The sequence below is a fragment of the Podospora pseudopauciseta genome (genome assembly GCF_035222475.1).
Source record: "Podospora pseudopauciseta strain CBS 411.78 chromosome 7 map unlocalized CBS411.78m_7, whole genome shotgun sequence".
In the NCBI taxonomy this organism is placed as follows: Eukaryota; Fungi; Ascomycota; class Sordariomycetes; order Sordariales; family Podosporaceae; genus Podospora; species Podospora pseudopauciseta.
In genome coordinates, this window is record NW_026946667.1 from 670957 (window position 1) to 689736 (window position 18780).

General features: G+C 53.4%; 8 protein-coding genes and 1 non-coding gene across 9 annotated transcripts; 6 read left to right on the top strand and 3 right to left on the bottom strand.

The window, feature by feature from the left end:
- Positions 1-266: 266 nt before the first annotated feature.
- ALG8 (glycosyl transferase) lies at positions 267-2070 on the bottom strand. The gene is made up of 3 exons (XM_062915534.1): positions 1857-2070; positions 1519-1791; positions 267-1460 (listed from the first exon to the last, which is right to left on the bottom strand). The coding sequence occupies exons 1-3, from the start codon at positions 1931-1933 to the stop codon at positions 305-307; spliced, it is 1506 nt and encodes a 501-aa protein (XP_062761502.1). The 5' UTR covers positions 1934-2070; the 3' UTR covers positions 267-304.
- A 60-nt stretch (positions 2071-2130) lies between these two features.
- QC763_705360 (uncharacterized protein) lies at positions 2131-4145 on the top strand (the record flags this gene model as incomplete). Its single annotated transcript, XM_062915535.1, has 2 exons — positions 2131-2807; positions 2882-4145. Exons 1-2 carry the CDS (start codon positions 2710-2712, stop codon positions 4143-4145), a joined length of 1362 nt encoding a protein of 453 aa, XP_062761503.1. The 5' UTR covers positions 2131-2709.
- A 678-nt stretch (positions 4146-4823) lies between these two features.
- QC763_705365 (uncharacterized protein) lies at positions 4824-6338 on the top strand (the record flags this gene model as incomplete). Its single annotated transcript, XM_062915536.1, has 4 exons — positions 4824-4837; positions 5100-5636; positions 5700-5766; positions 5832-6338. The coding sequence occupies 4 exons, from the start codon at positions 4824-4826 to the stop codon at positions 6336-6338; spliced, it is 1125 nt and encodes a 374-aa protein (XP_062761504.1).
- Positions 6339-6461: 123 nt separating this feature from the next.
- QC763_0104080 lies at positions 6462-6534 on the top strand. The gene has a single exon. It is a non-coding gene; the product is annotated as a tRNA-Val (tRNA).
- A 648-nt stretch (positions 6535-7182) lies between these two features.
- On the top strand, positions 7183-8768 carry QC763_705370 (uncharacterized protein; the record flags this gene model as incomplete). Its single annotated transcript, XM_062915537.1, has 2 exons — positions 7183-7658; positions 7784-8768. The coding sequence occupies 2 exons, from the start codon at positions 7183-7185 to the stop codon at positions 8766-8768; spliced, it is 1461 nt and encodes a 486-aa protein (XP_062761505.1).
- Positions 8769-9055: 287 nt separating this feature from the next.
- QC763_705380 (uncharacterized protein) lies at positions 9056-9931 on the bottom strand (the record flags this gene model as incomplete). The annotated part of the gene is made up of 1 exon (XM_062915538.1): positions 9056-9931. The coding sequence occupies one exon, from the start codon at positions 9929-9931 to the stop codon at positions 9056-9058; it is 876 nt and encodes a 291-aa protein (XP_062761506.1).
- Positions 9932-10508: 577 nt separating this feature from the next.
- Positions 10509-16880, bottom strand: NDE1_2 (NADH:ubiquinone oxidoreductase). Its single transcript, XM_062915539.1, has 2 exons — positions 12471-16880; positions 10509-12404 (listed from the first exon to the last, which is right to left on the bottom strand). The coding sequence occupies exons 1-2, from the start codon at positions 12838-12840 to the stop codon at positions 11026-11028; spliced, it is 1749 nt and encodes a 582-aa protein (XP_062761507.1). The 5' UTR covers positions 12841-16880; the 3' UTR covers positions 10509-11025.
- QC763_0104120 (uncharacterized protein) lies at positions 13713-14158 on the top strand (the record flags this gene model as incomplete). Its single annotated transcript, XM_062906433.1, has 2 exons — positions 13713-13863; positions 14100-14158. The coding sequence occupies 2 exons, from the start codon at positions 13713-13715 to the stop codon at positions 14156-14158; spliced, it is 210 nt and encodes a 69-aa protein (XP_062761508.1).
- On the top strand, positions 15965-18636 carry QC763_705400 (uncharacterized protein; the record flags this gene model as incomplete). The annotated part of the gene is made up of 3 exons (XM_062915540.1): positions 15965-16879; positions 16933-17233; positions 17288-18636. 3 exons carry the CDS (start codon positions 15965-15967, stop codon positions 18481-18483), a joined length of 2412 nt encoding a protein of 803 aa, XP_062761509.1. The 3' UTR covers positions 18484-18636.
- Positions 18637-18780: the final 144 nt, after the last annotated feature.

Sequence of the window (18780 nt, forward strand, 5' to 3'; positions counted from 1 at the left end):
TCCTCCACTGGCTGTACCCCATCTGCAGGTGATGAGATTCTCGTGCCCTCTCTCTCTCCTCTTCAACTGAGATTCAGTATCCAACAATGCCTGCCGCGTCCCACCACCACCACCCCGGCTTGTCCCAGCCCGTTTCTCCACACTGAGCAGGGTGTCAGCCTCACGTCGGCGAATCGTCGGCTACCGATAAACTGATAAGCCGCTACAGATCCGCTTATTCATCACAGGGGTTTCAACTTCATTTTGTTGTCGGATGTAAGGATGTGCTGAAATTGGAATTGCGCGTAAATGTATGTATCTCTATCTATGAGGTGAAGTAAACCACCAAAAAGCCCACCCAGCTTCCGACAACTCCTATAGCCGAGTACGAACTGGTGAACATGAGAGGGAGAAACTCGTAACTTCTGCCGAAAATGATCCCGTGCAGCAGCGAGCAGTACAGGATGAGCGGGATGCTCACTGTGATGTAGAGCGTGCTGAAGCGGTCAAACAAAAAGAACCTCGGCCGGGGCGATGCAGGCGCGAGACGGTCGAATGCCATCAGGAACAGGATCAACCAGAAAATGGTGTATGCGGTCTTGATCGGGAACTCGGCCGGTGTGAACAAGAGCGGGAACAGTGAAACATGTCCCGCAACAGCCAGTGGCCGGAAGGCACCAAGATAGCGTCTGTCCCTGAGAGCAATGAGGCTGAATGGTATGATGACCAGGAGGATGGCTTTCTCGTGGACGTGCCATCCGAACAGGAAGGAAGCATAACCGCACAGCGTGACAGCTCCAATAAAGGTATCCCACGAGGGTTGACCAAACAGCCTCACAAGAGGAATGACCTGGAAGATCAAAGTCGAGGCGAAGCACACCTGTGGCGTGATGTCAGGAAGGACGGCAAACGCAGTATCTCCGACCAAGCCACGGGTGACGCTTTGGAGCGCGCCGCTCTTGACCGACAAACCAATTCTGGGCGCGAGGACGATCAAGACTCGGTCCACAAACGAATAGATGGCCCACACGTTTGGCGCCCAGTAAGCATGGCATAGACCCCGAGAAAAGGGGAACAGCCGGCTCAAGATCTGGGGGATCTGCCCCTTGAGAGCGAACGGACCAAACGCCACCCCAAAGATGGCCGCAATTCCTCCGCCCAGCTTCACGCAGTTGAGAAACTGAATCCGGAATATCGACTTCGGAGAAAGGCAGTAGGCTCTGAGCAGGAAGACAAAGTATGCCGGCGCGAGGTAGAGGTAGATGTGCTTCATGCACAGCAGCGCCGCAAACAACAGGCCGCTCCACAGTAAGGTCGACTTCTTCCTAGCCAAAATCAGGGACCAAATGAGGATGCCGTACATGCACCCGTTGTACTGGAAGTGAATGTGATCGATAATAAGGAGACCTGGTGACAACAGGATAGAAAAGGCAGCCGCCTGGGCCGCGCGCTTCGATGTGCCATGGCTTGAGTCCACAAATCTAACCACAGTCAGTTTGCGCGCCTTGATAAACGCAACACGCAACAGGTATTTCTTACAATTGGAGAGCGTAGACCAAAAGAAGTTCCGTGATAATCACAGTGAGCCTCTGAAAGTATACCGTCTCCCAGCTAGCGTATTCGAGATTGCGCACCCTCAGCATGGCCGGGTCGGCCAGCTTCGCGACCTGTGACATGATCCATTCAAAGTATGCAAAGAACGGAGGGTAGTCGAGCGTCCATTCGGACGTCTTTTCGTAGTACCACTCCCATAATGGCAGGCTGTTGGTGATGGCGAGCCAGTTTCGGTGGACTTCGAAATCAGTCGATTTGCTAAAGAAACATCACGTCAGTTACCGATGCGCGTTGAGGGGCTAACGTTGTGACAGGAAGCTCACTATGCTGGGAACAACAAGATCTTGAATGCGGCAGCCACTACGGCGCATTGCGCAAGAGTAGGATAGATCTCTCCCATGGCGACATATCGGAGCGACTCTCTCTCTCTGTCTCTCTCTCTCTCTCTTTCTCTCTCAATTCCAGGGCGTCAATCACAATTGTGGACTTGGCCAAAAATGTTGACAAGGTGACGGCAACAGCTCTGGTGGGGCCGGCAACCTGCACAAATGTGGGTTTATGCACCAGCCACATCTCTCCTGCATTCAAACGGTTTAAGAATGCGGCGCCACCGTTTGAAGTGATGGAAACAAGCCACGAATTCCCCGCAGGAACAAACTGCGGAATCTAGCAAGGACCCCTGTATCCAGTCTTGAACTTTTGGAGCATCAGGTTCCGGCTGCTGCAGGGGAACAGCTGGTCTTTTCGATTCGGGGCAGCCTCAGTGTCAGAACCTCCAACACCGGAGACAGATTTCTATTCTTGATATTTCTAGAGTCGTTCCAACAATTTCTACAGATATAGACTAGACCTCGGACTTCTCTCCTATCTAGTCCACTCTTCTGTCTAAATATTTTCTGTTTACATCCATTACAATTACCACGTTCTGTTTAAGCTTCCCACCGATCCGACCCTGGCCGTCCTTTTTGTATTTCTCCACACTGACCGACCCGACCACCCGCCTGTCCGCTGTAGAGCCAAAGTGTCCTTTTAACTGGTGACCACTGTTGAAATCAGCCGGCACCTTTCTCGTTGGTGGTACTTACTTTACTTGAACACACTACGTGAGACCTTCAATCCTCTTGTCGTCGACCCCATCTTGCGACCGAGCAGATAAGCCAGCCATATCGATCCAGGATGCGCTCGCCATCGAGCTTCGCCGTGCTCGCTGCGGCTTTGGCCCAGGCGCATGCGCAGTATCTTGTCAATGACCTCAGTTTTGGTTATGGCCCCAGGTGTGTTCTTTTGTGGGCGGGTTGGATTCTTGTGTTGTGCAGGTTCTGACGTGGTCGTGTTTCTCCGTCTTCAGAATAGCTCCCGAGGGGCAGCACCAGATCCCAAACTATGGAATGCAAGGCCGACCTGGTCTTCCGGAATTGCTCTCCAACAAAATCATCCTTACGCCAGTAGCCCCTGGTAACCAACGCGGTGCTGTCTGGTCTTCAAATCAGCTCAACCAGCAGAACTGGATCGCCGATGTCGAGTTTCGTGCGAACGGTCCGGAGCGGGGTGGTGGTAACCTCAACATCTGGCTGGCAAGGGACGGTGCCCATGTGATCGGGACCGAGAGCATTTACACAGTCGGCAGGTTCGATGGTCTGGCTCTGGTGATCGACCAGCACAGCGGGTCTGGCGGTATGCTTCGCGGCTTCCTCAACGACGGCACCACCGACTATAGGTCCCAGCACAACGTAGACAGCCTGGCTTTTGGTCAGTGCAGCTTTGGTTACCGGAACCTCGGCCGTCCCACCCAGATCAAGATTCGGCAAACCGACCAGAAATTCAGCATCGAAGTTGCCGGGCGCCCATGCCTCGAGAGCGACAAGATCCGCCTTCCTCCCGGATACAACGTCGGTATCACTGCCGCCTCCGCCGATACGCCTGATTCCTTCGAGGTGTTCAAGCTTGTTGTTTTGACCGACGACAGCCATCATTATGGCGGTTCTGACAACACCCAGCACCACGACAGCTATGCATCCCATCAGGAGAACACCCACCAGCAAGACCAACATTACCAGCAGCAACAACAGCAGGAGGATCCCAAGAGGAAGATGAACTTTGGCCGCGGAGGTCAGGCCAAGATCGAGGATCCCTATGACAACGTAATTCCCGACCAAGATGCGTCCACCATTTCCACTCAGCAAGCCCAGTTTGCCGATCTGCACAACCGTGTCCAGAGCATCAACCACCATTTGTCCTCCATCTTCCGCACTCTTGGCCAGAACCACGGTGTCGGGGAGCAACGCCATGCCGAGCTCTCATCCATGATCAACGATGTCAAGAACTTCCTCCACCGCCTGGACAAGCTTGACGTTCTGGAGCATCGTATGGGAGATGTCGAGCGCGAATTGAGATCTCTTCGGAGTGAGCTCAGCGGAAAGTTGAGGGAGAGCGAGAACGCCATCAAGTACCACGTCAGTGACAAGCATGAGGCGCTGCATGAGCATGTCAAGGAGCACGCCGGGACTGGACACACCAAGCTGATTTTGGTGATTATTCTGAGCCAGGCGGTGTTGGCCGGTGCATTTTACATGTATAAGAAGAGGAAGAGCTCGCCAAAAAAGTACCTTTAGACCCTAAATTGATGAATGGGAGAATGGCGGAAGAATCTGGGCGGGGGGATGTATAAAACGGTTGCTTAAAGAAGAGAGGATACCTGGAAGAAAGGGATGGGATAACAGGGATATGATGGATGTGCCTTTTTTTTTCTTCTTTAGCTTGGCGTTAGATTGGGAAATGTTTGAGTTCATGATCTTTTTGGGTGTTACAAATCGAGAAGGTTTGAATCATACTACTACGATGGATGGTGTGTAGTGGTGCAATGAAGAGGGTTGTATTTGACAATCTTGGAAATGTCGTAAATGGTCAGAGAACCAAGTTTTGGATTGACGGGGGTGGGGTCCGAGCTCAATGGGGCAACTTCACGGCGGCATGTTGTTTACTTGCCTCTTGCATACAATCTTCGTCCGTCTTTGTTCTTTCATTTGTACAGCTCATGATCTCGCTGTCCGTGAGTATTGTATATACTCCCTAGCTGAGAGGGTAATTGGACGACTGGCTCTCTTATCTCCGGTATCCCCGCAGTATCTAACCATACGCTTACACTTCTGAAACTCGAGCTCACGCCCAGCGCTTGCTCACCCATCATACCTCGGGCCAGCTGATCAAGCTGAGGGGGTAGATGATGAACACTCTAAGATTGACCCTTCTGGGTCTGCTGTTAGGGACACAGGGAGTGAAGGGGTGGGATCATGTCAACCCTGCCGTGTTGAACAGGGTCATATCCGAGACTGAAACACCTGTGCTGGTTGCTTGTAAGTCACGCATGCCGCTTCACATTGTCTTGCTTGCGCCTCAGCTAACACAGTACTTTCTAACTATCTAGTTGTAAAGGTACTACCAGCCTTCCTTTTTTTCATCACACCAGTCTCAACTGACCAATGCATTCTCTGCCCATAACAACAGCCAGATGAGTTCGTCCCCCCACTCCTCACCATAGATATCTGAGTATCTAACCACCCCTATAGACCTTCGAGCGCCTCCCTCGAAGAAGAATGGACAACCGCCACCGCCCTCGCCGATAAACACTCTCGAACCCTACTCAGCATCGACTGCTCAGAACACCCAACCCACTGCGAAATCCAACCCTCCATGACCTTCCCCTCCATCTTCCTACTCCAAGCAAACAAACCCCCAGTTAAATACCTCGGTCCCTTGCTATCCAAATCCTTGAATAACTTTCTGTCTCGGTCCACCCGTCTCCAGCCAACGCTCCTCACGCAAGTAGACGACCTTGCCAAGTTCAAAACCTCAGATGAGACAGTCTTTATTCTCTTTCTTCCCCGACCGCAGGAGTTTGTTACCAGTGTATACGAAGACCTCGCCCAAAAGTACAAGAACGAGTTCACCTTTGGAACTGTGGTGGGGGTTGATGAACTTCTCGAGAAGGAAAGGGTAGATTTGGAGTTGGACGGGGTGCTGGTGGTGTATAAACCCCTCGACGGTGAGACAGAAAAGCTTGACCTTACAACAGCCAACTCTGGTGTTGATGAGGTTGAAAAATTGTACCCCCCACCTTTCCATTTTACATGTCCACCCACTCCCATAATATACTAACGCTCTCATAGTATCAAAGAATCCTCCCGCCTCACAATAACAGATCTCTCCCCCTGGAACCACCCCCGCCTTCTCGAGGTGACCTTTCCCCTCCTCCCTTCAACCCCCCCCTTCTACCCCCATCTCTTACTAACCTTGTATAGCTCCAAAAACCACTGGTCTACCTCTTCGCCCCGACCCCCTCCGCCCGTGACAACCTCCGCAGCCAGTACCTCCGTTTTGCAAAGGATTACTACCAGCAATTCGTCTCCATTCTTGTTGATCCTCACCTATTTCCTGATCTCATGCCCCAGTTGGGGTTGCTTGACACGACAAGGTTCCCGGCGGGGGCTGTGCGTCTCGTGGCTGAAGATAAAACATATCCATACCCTCAAACGGAAGAGATGACGTTAGGGAAGGTGCAGGGGTGGGGGATGAGGATTTGGCAGGGGGGGGTTGAGGCTTGGGTTCCCGGTGGTGGTGAGAAGAAAGGGGGGGATAGTGGGAAGAAGGAAGGAGGGGGGGATAGTGGGATTAGGATTCAGGGAAAGGTAGGGACGAAGAGGAAGGTTACTGTTGGTGGTGGGGGATGGGGGAAGGGGAAGGGCAAGATTCCGACGATACCAGGGGTGAGGATTAATATTCCTGGGGTGAGGAGGGATGAGCTTTAGGTGAAGAAAAGAAGGGGGGAGAGGTGAGAAAGATGAAAGAAAAAGAGAGGGGGGGAAGGGGAAAAGGCAAGAAAAAAAACGTAAAATGGAAAGGTACTCCTGAAATCAGGAGTTGTTATCTTTTGACCGACCCAGGGATCGAACCTGGCACCTTTTGTGTGTGAGACAAACGTGATAACCACTACACCAGCCGGCCTTTGGATGAGGGTTAGGGTCAGTGGTTGGATTATTATTTGGACTGGAATGGAGGGGTGGTAGGTTGCAGGACAAAGACCCATAACCAAACGGAATGTAGTGTCAGGAGGTCCAGCCTTGAGATAGATCTCCCATGATATGCCTTGTATAACACTTGGATTAATGGCTAAAAAACCAATATCTTGAACGCATCTCACCGGCCCGGATACCATCGGCGCTCGGCTCCGGTACCTCTCCCGATCCGATGTCAGGACCCCCGCAGCCTCTACTACTTCTCCAACTTGCCTATCAGGGAATCACACAGAAACGGCCTAGATAAGGGACGCCTCGCATCACATAAGCTTTGCTCTTATCTAATTGTTTGAAGAACTTGATATCCACCCCACACACGCTCATTCTCACTTTCATAACTCCAAGAGTGAAGAACCTCAGTGACAGGCAGTTTTAGAGACGGGACTTTGTAAAGTGCCACAGGTTCCCGACCGACCGGATGAGTATCTGCACTGTGGTCCATCAGCGGTGGAATATTTTGGGTTTCTATCCGATTTGAGGGCCATATCATACGTATTTCAGTTCCCCGTTCCTATTTTTTCATGAATACGTTACTCACACACTCTTAGCCGCCGTTTCCAAAGTAGTCTCTGTCAATATGACACCTCTCCTCGTCCTCCTCGCCCTCGCCCTCTTGCTCATCTACCTCTTATCTCCCCTCCTTTCCAGAGACCCCCTACCAGGCCCCCTCTACGCCCGCCTAACCTCCCTCATTCTCAAATACCACGAGTTCACCGCCACACGAACCACCTACATCCACTCCCTCCACCTCCGCTACGGCCCCGTAGTCCGCATCGCCCCTAACGAAGTTGCTTTTGCTTCGGCTGCTGCCGCAAAAGAAATCTACTGCAGCAATGGGAGCGGCTACGACAAGACCGAATGGTATGATTTGTTCAAGGTGTATGACCGGCGAACAATGTTCACTACCTTGGGGAAGAGTGAGCATGCAAAGAGGAAGAGATTGCTGGCGGATCGGTATGCGAATAGTAATATTATGAAGGGGGGGGTTATGGAGGGGATCAAGCAGCGGGCGAGGACGTTTGGGGAGTTGTGTGGACAGGGGGGAAAGGAGGGGGTGGATTTATACGCGAGTTCCCTTTTTTGAGTGAAAGGATATGCTGCTAACTGACTCTGTAGGTCCGTGAGTGCTGCCAGATCAACATATAACCGCTATCAAGACGTGAAAAACTGACACACAGAAAAGTCCTCCACGCCTACGCCTTCGACTGCGTAACCCTCCACCTCTTCCACCCACACTCAACCAACTCCCTCACCGACCCCAAAGACTCGGAAATCATGCTCGAAGTCACCTTTGACAGCTCCCTCCAAAACCGGCTCCTGAGCCATTACTCCCCCCTCCTCCACCGCCTCCTCAACACCTTCATGGTCAGCATCCTCTCTCTCAAACCCCGTGAAACCCCCCTAGCCGACTCCTTCGTCCTCAACACCGCCGCCCAACCCCATGCCTCCCCTTTCACCCTCCTCCATCGCCTCCACTCCCAGTCCCCCCTCGGACAGATCGACATCGCGGCCGAATCCCTAGACCACATGGCGGCAGGAATCGACACCACTGGCGACGCGCTCTGTTTTCTAATCTGGGAACTATCCCGACCTTCTTCTCTCATCTATCAACAGACCCTCCAAGCGGAACTCCGCTCCGCCTCCCCTGACACCCCGTTTGACCAACTCCCCTACCTCGACGCGGTGGTGATGGAAGGATTGAGGATGTTTCCCGCCATTCCCATGAGTCTGCCAAGATATGCACCACCAGGCAGAACCACCATCATTGACAGTTACAAAATACCCCCCGGCACAATCGTCAGCTGTCAACCCCTCAGCGTCCAACGATTAGGTCCAGAAAAGGGCGGGACTTTCCCCGAACCGGACCGCTTCTGGCCGGAACGGTGGCTAGAATCCGAGGGGGAGACACAAGCGGAGTTTGAGGAGAGGGATAGGGGGATGAAGAGGGGGTTCATGGCTTTTGGGATGGGGGGGAGGGGGTGTATTGGGAAGCATCTTGCGCTGGCGGAGATGAAGTGTTTGTTGAGGGAGGTGTACACCAGGTTTAGGACGTTGCCGGATGAGAGGATGAGAGCGGGGGAGATGGAGCAGGCGGATTTGTTGATTAGTAGTCGCCCGGCTGGGCAGAGGTGTTTGGTTAGGTTTGAGAGGCTGGAAGCGTGAGATTGGGAAACAAGCATGAATCGAAATGTCCCATCTCTTAAACTTGAAGAGCGACAGTCAAATGCAAAATTGTATATATATATATATATATATATATACAACTGTTGAAAAAAAAAAAAAAAAAAAAAAAAAAAAACACTAATAAAGCTCCAAGCTGAAATCCATCATCAAACAACAATTACACAATACCAACTAGCCTGCTTCACCCTTTTTTTGCCCTTTTTTTTTTTTTTTTTCCTTCCAATCCCATCACAAACGCTTGCTTACATACCCATCACAACCCCCCCCTATTTCGTCACCGTCTCCCACAAATCCCCCATCTGAATCACCCCCGGCACACTAGCCAACAACCCCACCACCCCCTCCGTCACTCCCGGCAAACCCCCATCCACACTCCAATGCACCGTCAACGGCGCCCAAGCCAAACTCTTGGCCAGCTTCCTCTTCCACTCCCTCGACTCCTTCTTCTCTTCCTCTCCATCCTTCTTCTGAACCTTCCTGCCCACCCGCTCAGCAAGCAACTTCCCAATCTCGATCCCAACAAACGCCCCCCAAAACCTAGCCGACCATTTGTACGCCCTCCCCTGCTGCTCCGGACTCCACCCCATCACCCCCCTGAAACTCAAGTACGCCCCGTTCTCCAGCCCCTGAAGCAAAACACAGAGGACAAGCCGGATATAATCCAGCGTTTTGGCGGTGATGGATGTCGTGGGGGAGGAGACGATGGAGCGGCCCCAGGAGTAGATCCCCAATAGCGCCCAGAGGCGGAGGATAACCCTTGACTCGGACATCAACGCCGAGAGGTTGTTGAGACGTTTGGCGAGGAGGGTGGCGAGGGTTTTGCGGGCGATGGGTTGGGAGGTTTTGGAGAGGAGGGTGGTTATGTGACCAGAGGTGAGGACTGAGGCGGCGAGTTTGGAGGTGTAGCACAGCAACAGCATCACTGTGTCGATCCCTGAGGGGGTGGACATGCATTTCTCGAGGCGGGAGAGGAACAAGTTTGTGGAGGAGGGGAGGTTGGCGAGGAGGGTGGTTAGGGGGAGGGTGTTGGGGGGGGTGGTCAACGGTTTGGAGGGGGAGGGGATTGGATCGCCTGAGGGGAGGTCGGCGATGGGTTGTTGTTGGGAGGGGATTTCGGCCGGGGCGGTGTCGGTGGTGGACATGATTGCGGTGGTTTTTGGTGGTGGTGGTGGTGGTGATGATGAAAATGTGGTGTGTTGTTGAGGTGAAAGTGAAAAGGAGAGGTGAGATGTAAATTCGACAAGGCTGATAGAGCTCGCTCTCGGTAAAATAGCCTTCGTGCGGGGAAGAAAGCTCCAAAAATCTCCAGGAACAAATCAAGCCGTGCTCTCTCTCCAACAAATTGAAAGATGATGAAAGAAATAGAAGGAAAGAAAAAAAAAAAAGAAAAAAGCTGGCTATCGAATTCCGAACCGGGGGACCCGTCCGCATAAAAACATTCCTCCTCAGCTCGTCGTTCCAGGCGCCTAAACCACCAACTTATTACCTACCCCAAAATCCCCACACGTCGCCCGCGCCCCTCTGACAATGTGACCCGAACTCACAATCCGGGGTCCGCTGGCCAGCCGAACTTCGCTGGCTCGCCAGAAAGAGCACAAAACAACACGCCAAGCAGCTCGGCCGCCGTTCAACAACCTCGGCTCGCCGCGGCAGACCATCCCGCCTTGCCCGCGCCCCCCTTTCTTCCGCTCACACCATCGACGGAACATTCTCTCATTGGTGGTTGGCCCCAAAACACCTCCACCGAGATGAAATGCATCAAGATCTTATCAATCTAATCATTGATCATCTTCCCTGTCCATCTCTTAAAAAACGGCCAGGGTGTCTGGTCTTGGGCCGTCTTGGAACAAGACTGACTCGAGCAGACGGCACGTGGGATTCATCCCGGGAACCCGGACCGTTGGATGAATGGATGGATGGATGGATCGTCGATCAGAGGTACAAGAAGCACCTGGTTGAGCCATTATAATACTTCGAGAAGTCCTCAGCAACGTTTCACGGGTGTCAATATTTGATGATACATACAGCAGAAAGAAATTCGTTTACCCCTATTCTATTTCCCGCCAAAAATGAAAAGCCAGTCTAGCCCATGTTCTATAAGGTTAGGTGCCCACCCCCGAGACTCCGTCATTAACAAGAAAAACTACACAAAGGGAATGATGAAAGCCCGCTCATCCATGATCGCCACGCGGTGGACCTCGAAACGAGAGAAGAAGAGGTTGACTCGAAAACCAGTCTACTCGCGAGAAAGATCGCGACCAAAGAGCTTGGACTTGAGCCAGTCGTTGATGACCAGCAGACGATTCCTGGTGCTGAAGCACATACTGATGTAGGCGCTTCTCCAAAAGAGGTAGGTCAAACCACCGGCGGCGGCAACGTTGCCGTTGAACCATGTGACGTCAGCGACAGCCTTCTCGCTGCCAATATAAGCGAGGGAACCCTGGTGACTGTAGTGGAAGGGCTTCACGTCCTTGATGCGGCGGAGCTGACGCTCATACTCCTCAATTTCGCGCGAGATCTCGGCCGTGTTGCCAGGCTGGAGGTTGAGAGAACCGCTGAGCTCAGCAATCTTGTTCTCGAGAGCCTCAGTCCTGGCCATGTTGTTGAACAGGCGCGCGAGGAAGTTGCCCTCTTGACTGGCAACCTGGGCGGTGGGGGCGTAGCCGGCAACAGCGCAGTCACCGACAGCCCAGATGTCGCGGGCACCCTGCACAACAAGGTACTCGTTTACAGCGAGGCCGCGGCGAGAGTTCTTTTGCGCAGGGATACGCTGCATGAGATCCTGGACGACGGGACGAACGGCGTTGCCGGTAGCCCAGACGAGAAGACCGTAGGGGAATACAATCGTCTCCTTGGTGCCGTCGGGGCGAGTAGCCACAGCCTCAACCGTCTTGTCTGTGACCTTCTTGACCATGGTCTTGGTGTGAATGTTGATCTTTTCCTCCTTGAAGGTGCTCTCGGTGTACTCGATGAGCTGCTTGGAGAAGCTAGGGAGGACGTTGGGGAGAGCCTCGATCAGCGTCACGCGGAAGCGGTCGCTGATCTCGGGAACCAGCTTCTTGATGTCCTCCTCGAAGAAGTCCTGCAGCTCGCCGGCGAACTCGACACCAGTCGGGCCACCGCCAACCACCACCATGTGCATGAGACGGTCAATCTCCTCGGGCGACTGGTCCTTGAAGGCAGCCGTCTCGACGCAGTCCATGATCCTTTTGCGGATTCTTTGAGCGTCACCAATCTCCTTCAGGAAGCATGAGTGCTCGCGGACGCCAGGGATGCCAAAGGTCGCGTTCTCGGCACCAACACCAACCACCAGCATGTCGTAGGGGACCTCGGTCTCGGTCATGTCACCCTTGACTTCCGAGTTGTCAAAGATGCGCACCACCTTGCGGTCGGGGTCGATGGAACTAGCTTCGGCCTCGTAGAATCTTACGCTCGCCTTCTTGGAGCGCAGAATTGTGCGGATGGGCTCCATGATGGAGCGGTGCTCGATGGTGCCGGTCGTGCATGATGGGAGAAGGGGGGTGAAGAGGAAGTAGTTGCGCGGCGAGATGACGATGACATTGTAGTTTTCGGTGTCGAGACGCTTCAGGAGGGAGACAGAGCCCCAGCCGGTGCCTGATGCGCATGTTAGCAGCTGTCAATGGGCGCCTTATGCGGTCTGATGCAATGCCATGCACTCACCGAGAATGACAAGCGTCTTCTTGGTCGGGTCTGGCTCGGTCTGGGGTTCTGGGTGTCTGTCCTCGTAGATGCCGTAGCCGATGTAGGCGACACCGGCGATGGCAGAGAGGTATCCCAACCTCCACGCCCACCTCAGTGTCCGGAAGCGGCGCTTCTTGGGGGGCTGAGGGGCAGGAGCAGCCTGGTCGGCATACCCGCGCCTGAACTGCCTCGAGACAGGTCCTTGTAAGCTACCAAAGGCAGGTCTGGCGGCCACAGTCTTGCGTGATGACTGGATGAATAATCTGGGGACCTGGGAGGAGGTCTGGAGCAAAGCGGCACCCGAACGGGGCACCGCAAGCTGTGCGAGGGCTCGCGACGACGAGGACATTGCCTGATGGGCAAACACGAAAAGGCCGGCGGAGAGCAGGAGAGGGGCCTAGGTAAAATAGGAAGAGTTCAACGTCGAGGCGACGGCGGACGCAAGGCAGAGATACCAGCTGAGGGTATATCTAAAAGGCTGAGGGAAAGGAATAGAGACTGAGGAGGGGACTCGAAAAGAAACAGGCAGAAAAAATGAAGCAAGATGTCGCAGGGCAGGGTGATAAGGCACAGGTGAGGTGGTGATGGTTAGTGACTAAGATGGAGTTCGGGAGACCCCTGTAAGCAGTTTCTTTTCAACTTTTTCGATTTTATCCTATTCGGCGCTTCTGCTCAGCGGGACCCCCACCCAGCCAGCCAGCCATTCAGATGCTGCGAGAGACACATTCAGCACTCCACCATCCCTCGCTGCCAAGGGGCTCTGCAAGGATCCCATGGATGACGACACAACTCATAGCTCAATTTTTCTCCCAAGGTTTGAAACGTCGCTGGCGATGCATGGCCATTGTCGCAGCAAAAGAGTCATTTTCTTAACTGCCGCGTCCGGAGGCTGGAGCACCAACAACCCACTGAGACAAGGGAATTTCCGTATTTCGGAGAAGGCCAGTGTGACAGTGGCAGGGCTGACAGACAGCGTGACGGCGTGGGCGGGAAGGAAACCGCGCAAACGACTCCGATAAGGGGCTGCCACCAGGACATGATAAACATATCCATACCAGAGAGCCTCGATGCGTCCAAAAAGGAGCAGGGACATGTTTGTCATCAGTTGCCTCCCCCCCCACGCCCCTCCCCTCATCTCATTATTTTGCGCAATTGGCATTTTGGTCCTGCGCCCTTTCAGCTCATGTCAGCGGTGAGAATAGTAGGATGATGTCGAACGACATGCGATTGCAATTCGAGTCTGTGGTTGCGATTAGGGTGCATCCTGGATGTTTGTTCAACAACAACCCCGCCAACTCCGCTATCACATGCGGGTCCAGCGTAATTGCACGGACCCTCCGAACGCTCCGCTTCCAGCTCCGACCCGGACGAAGTCCGTCAGTTGAAAATTCCGGCCCTGTACGGCCGTTGCCAAGTCGGGCCCGGAGCTGCCCCTTGTGGGACTGGGCTCTCCGGCTAAATGCTGTTGGGTCTCAACTCTCAAGCGCTGAGGCGCTCAGTGTCTTTGACAATTGACCAAGTCTCACACTTGATTATTTTGACTGTTGAAAATCTCAACAAGACGATCATTCCTTCCACAACCAAGGTACTAACAACACATGCTAACAGGGTCGCTCCTGCCAGCCATTACCGACTGCCACCGAGGCTGCTGTCGTCGGGAGAAGTAGGAACATGAAAAGGAAGGAACATGTGAGGCGACTCCGACCAAACCCGCAACTTAGTTGGGGAAACTCTTGGTTATCTCCATTCAAGAGGCAAACAGCAAGTTTCTTCTCCAACCTATATCCGTCCCGAGGGATGGGAGTGCGAATCACCGCCTTCTTCCATTGCCGCCGTCCCGAGGCTCCGTCTTCAATTCTATTCCCATTCTTTTCAACTTCCGGGTGGCCTCCTCGGAGGATATTCGCCCGGTGGTTTGATCTCTGACACAGAAAACCTGTGTGCCTGATGCCCAGCCCGGCCCGCATCCCCATCAACGGCGCGCATGAGTGATCGTCAATGATCTGGTCGCTGGTCAACGCTGGGCCTTCGCACCCCGCATCTGGCTGAGGTCTGGCCTGCATTGCACACCCACCCCTGACCGGCAAGCGATCAAGATCGAGTTCAGGCTAGGTATCAAGACCACCACTGGCTCTTCACTTCATGAAGCTCTGGGGATTTCCCACATGCACTTATTCTACGCGACTGATCATCGCCATGCCGTCTTTTGTTCGATGCTTGTGAAGGCTTAACTGATTCTTTAAACAGAACCACAAGTCCACAGCATCATGTCGCAGTGGAAGAGCCTTGGCGGCGTCTCTGGTGTTGCTGGGTCGAAGCTCTGAGCTCCGTGTGTCTTGGCGATGGCCTTCGGCAACCTCCCCCGCCCCCAACCTTTGCCGACCAGAGTGAAAAACCGTCAAGTCACTGACTGCTCCGTGAGATTACGGATCCAGGCTTTGCTTTTCTCACTCTCGCCTACTTTTTCCTTTCCTCATGAAGCGATTGCTACCCCGGCTTGGTGTAAGAGAGCCAGAGCCGCTCTCCACATTTTGGCACTTGTCGTCCGGCTGAAACGCGACATCCGTGGCTGAGACATCGAACCCCTTGCTCTCCTGTCACAACCCAACTGCTCCCCTTTCCACTTTCAGACGTCAGGCATAGGCCAGTGCACATTCACCACGGGCACGCTGCCCCCAGCTTTCTTCACGTCAATGCCGAGTGTTGCACGAGCAGTCCCTGAAGTCCACCTCTTGGATGAGGCTCTTTTTCAGATGCGCCTCATTGGCTACCAAGAGGCCCCCCCCGCAGCCGGCAAGGCAATGGCACTCAACCACACGATCCGAGTCTGGGAAGTCCCTGGCGCTGTTCCCAATCGAGCTGATGTCTCGTAACGCCCCTTCATCCACCCCCGGGCTGTGATCCCTCAGTAGGAAGGAGCTCTTGATTGTCCCTCTGAAGCCGGAACCAGTATCCCTGAGCCATCTCCGGCTCTTGGGTGTTCGGTCTAGGCAGTCTGCGGGGAAAGGGTTGTCAGAATGAGAGCTTGTGGTGTCGCTCGAGCCATCCTAGACGTCTCCTCTGGAAAGCTTGGGCTCTTGGTTCGTCATGCACCCACCCTCTCCCCCGGAGGCGGGTGATCAGTCCTGGTTCTGACCTGTTACCACATTCTCTTCTCACCACGCTTTTCTTCCTTTCACTCCATTCTTTCTGCCGCCTGTTCCATTCTTTTCTTTCCGCAGGGCCGGTTTCCCGTTGCTTTAGTTCTTGTATACTAATTTCATTCTGGATATTTCATCCATAATTCTTTCCATTCCTTTCTGTCACTCATTTCAAACTGCGAGTTCATTTCTGTACCCGCTGGAACGCTGTATTATCCATCGAAAATTGAGGGGCAGCTATCCATGAATTGTGGGATATGAATCGACTGGGCGGTCTACCCCGATCATCACTGGAAAGTTCCAAGGCAAACTTGAGAATCTTGAGAGGAGGGAATGGCACCTTTACGTCGTCAGACGAAGCCGATTGCTCGAGGGAGAGAAGGAGGTGCTCCCATGTTGGATGCTGGAGAGCTTCACATTCGACAAGAGAATAGGGACGACGAAGACGAGGAGACCCGCCGACGCCGGTTCAGATTTGGCAATAACCGAAACAATAATGACGGGGACGGGGACGGTGACAGCAATCGAAACAGCAGATTTGGCGGGGGAAATCGCGGCGGTAATAACGACGACAACGACGATAACAACGGTGGTAGATCTGGCAACAACAGGGGAGGCAACAACAGAAACAACAGATTTGGCGGGAATCGAGGTAATAATAGAGGGGGCAATAACAATAATAACGGCAATGACAACGGCGATGATGACAACGACGGCGGTAACGGAGGTAACCGGAATGGCGGCAACGGAAACAGACGATTCAGAGGCGGATTCAGAAATCGAAATGGGAATGGAAATGGGAACGGGAATGGGAACGGGAATGGGAACGGGAATGGTAACAACGGGGATGGTAACAACGGAAACGATGACTCTAACCCGCCAGAGGACTCTCCCGAAGCAGACCCTTCCGTGACACCGCCGCCCTCGGGGGACTCCCCGCCGACCGAACCGCCCCCGGCCGAGGTGCCAGCCGAAGATGCCCCAGCCGAAGATGTACCAGTCGAAGATGTGCCAGTTGAATCTGTCCCGTCTGCAGATTTTGCAGCAGAGCCCGTACCGGCCGAGCCGGCACCAACTGAGCCGGCACCGGTTGAGCCTTCGCCGCCAGAAGCCACACCTGTCGAGGGTGTTCCTCCAGAAGCAACACCTGCGCCAAGCCCTCCTCCAATATCAGGAGATCCTGGAGCTCCGCCCAACCCAGGCGTCATCGTTCTACAGTCCCAAATACAAGCAACGCCAACAGTAGAAGTGAGTTTTCAGGGATGAAAATGAACAAGTCCCTCTTTGCTAACTTTGTGCAGGCGGTGCCGACTGTGACTGACTTTGTACCTGTCGAAACGGCGACCAACCTGGATGGGACCACCGGACTTTTGACAGAAATTATCGGAAACGGCTCACGGTCAGACGGAGCTGTCCCCTTCCCCACGGATCCAACACCAACGTCGCTTCCAGTGCCTGATATTGTAAACCTTCCTGGAGGTGATCGAGATGCTTCTGGGCCCACCAGCACTGTTATTCCCGATGATAGCAACCGCATTGAGGCTCCTCAGGGAGGTATGGATCCAACCGCGGAGAGAGTCCTCATCTCTGTGGGATCCATTGGTAGGTTGTTGCTCTGCTTTTCTTTTGAGGCATATTACTAACAAGAATAATCAGGAGCGTTTGTCTTGATCTGCTTTATCGTTTGGATGGCACGAAGAGCAATGAAAAAGTCCCGACTGTCCAACAGTGTGGCCAGTGCAGGATCTGGCGGAGGGCTACCATTCTTTGGACGCAAGAACACGCACAAGTCGGCGCCTTCTACTGTCACTCTTTCCCCCCCTCCAAAATACCGCGAGAAGGAGGGGGCCCCTGAGGTCCCGCAAGTAGGGGAGTATTATCCTCCAGAGAAGACAAAAGAAGAAGCACAGCCTTCATTGCAGCCTCCGCCGACGCAGGTCCAGCAGCAGGTAGCCGAACCACAAGTTCTCCAAGCCGCCTTACCTTTGCAGCAGCAGCAACAACAGCAACCGCAGCTGCCACCTCTTCAAACTTCATTCCCTGCCCACCAACCGCAGGTGCCTTTCACCAACTATTATCAACCAACATACAATGCCGACATGACGTATGATCCGACAAACGCCTTCAATATCATGCCTCCAAATCTACGGTATTCTCATCAGCAACAAGAGTCCTTTAGTTCCACTAATGCGGCCCAATTTGGGGCATTCATGGTTCGCACCGATCATGCAAACGTAACTTATCCAAACGGAGTCTCGCCAATCACCACGTACTACACCCCGTCGCCAATTGTGCAGCAGTCACAACAGCCGCAACAGCCGCAGCAACTCCCGGTGCCTTATAATCTTGTCTATCAGGAAGCTGGTCGGAGATCACTAGTGTCGTCTCTCTCGTCAGGATTTGGCGATGGTGCTGAGATTGTAACATCTGCCACGCTCCTTGCGCCACCACCGCCAGCAGCCACAGCTACCAGGTCGTCTAGCCATTATTCAACCAGGTTTTCGTATATATCACCAGTGCAGCAACAACCGCCGCCATTACCACAGCAACCACAAGGCCAGAGAGATACCGTGTACACACAAGCGAGCGAAGACCAACCCACTCGGTTCAGATCGTTGAACTCGTGGGTAGAGCAGCAGACGGGACGAATCGTACGAACACAAGAGCGAGACCCGACCTGGCAAATGCAACAGGAACAGATGCCTGGGCACCCGGGGATTCCTGGGATTCACAACCCGCCGGACGAGCAAAACTTTGGAATGATGATGCAAGACGATGAGGTGCCGAGAAGGGTGGAGAGTGCGCTGGCGAGCATGAGCCCGACGGAGAGGAGCAGGCTAGTAGGGCCTTGAGTTTATTTACCGACCATGATCATGTAATTCTTTTATCTATAGTCGGAAGATTATGATATTACTCACATGACAAAAAAGCCCCAACCAACCAACCTCTGTCCTACCTTCTTTCTTCTCTTCATTGTTGTTTTTCCGAGCCTGGTGCCTGGGGACACGCTTAATACCATTCCTGAGAGAGGGAGTAAGTAGGGCAGAGGTTTGGTTAGGGTGTCATTTGGTTTCGGACATTGTTTTCTTTCTTCTCTTCTTTTCACTCTTTTGGGGGGGTTTTTGGCAAAAGAAAAATTGGTGTGCAGC

Excerpts from the sequence above, each read along its gene's own strand:
- ALG8 (XM_062915534.1), bottom strand. The coding sequence starts at position 1,933 with ATGGGAGAGATCTATCCTACTCTTGCGCAATGCGCCGTAGTGGCTGCC. Across the intron at positions 1,792-1,856 it reads ATCTTGTTGTTCCCAGCATA|CAAATCGACTGATTTCGAAG; the intron begins GTGAGCTTCCTG and ends ATGTTTCTTTAG. Across the intron at positions 1,461-1,518 it reads TTGGTCTACGCTCTCCAATT|ATTTGTGGACTCAAGCCATG; the intron begins GTAAGAAATACC and ends GACTGTGGTTAG.
- NDE1_2 (XM_062915539.1), bottom strand. The coding sequence starts at position 12,840 with ATGTCCTCGTCGTCGCGAGCCCTCGCACAGCTTGCGGTGCCCCGTTCG. Across the intron at positions 12,405-12,470 it reads GAAGACGCTTGTCATTCTCG|GCACCGGCTGGGGCTCTGTC; the intron begins GTGAGTGCATGG and ends CATGCGCATCAG.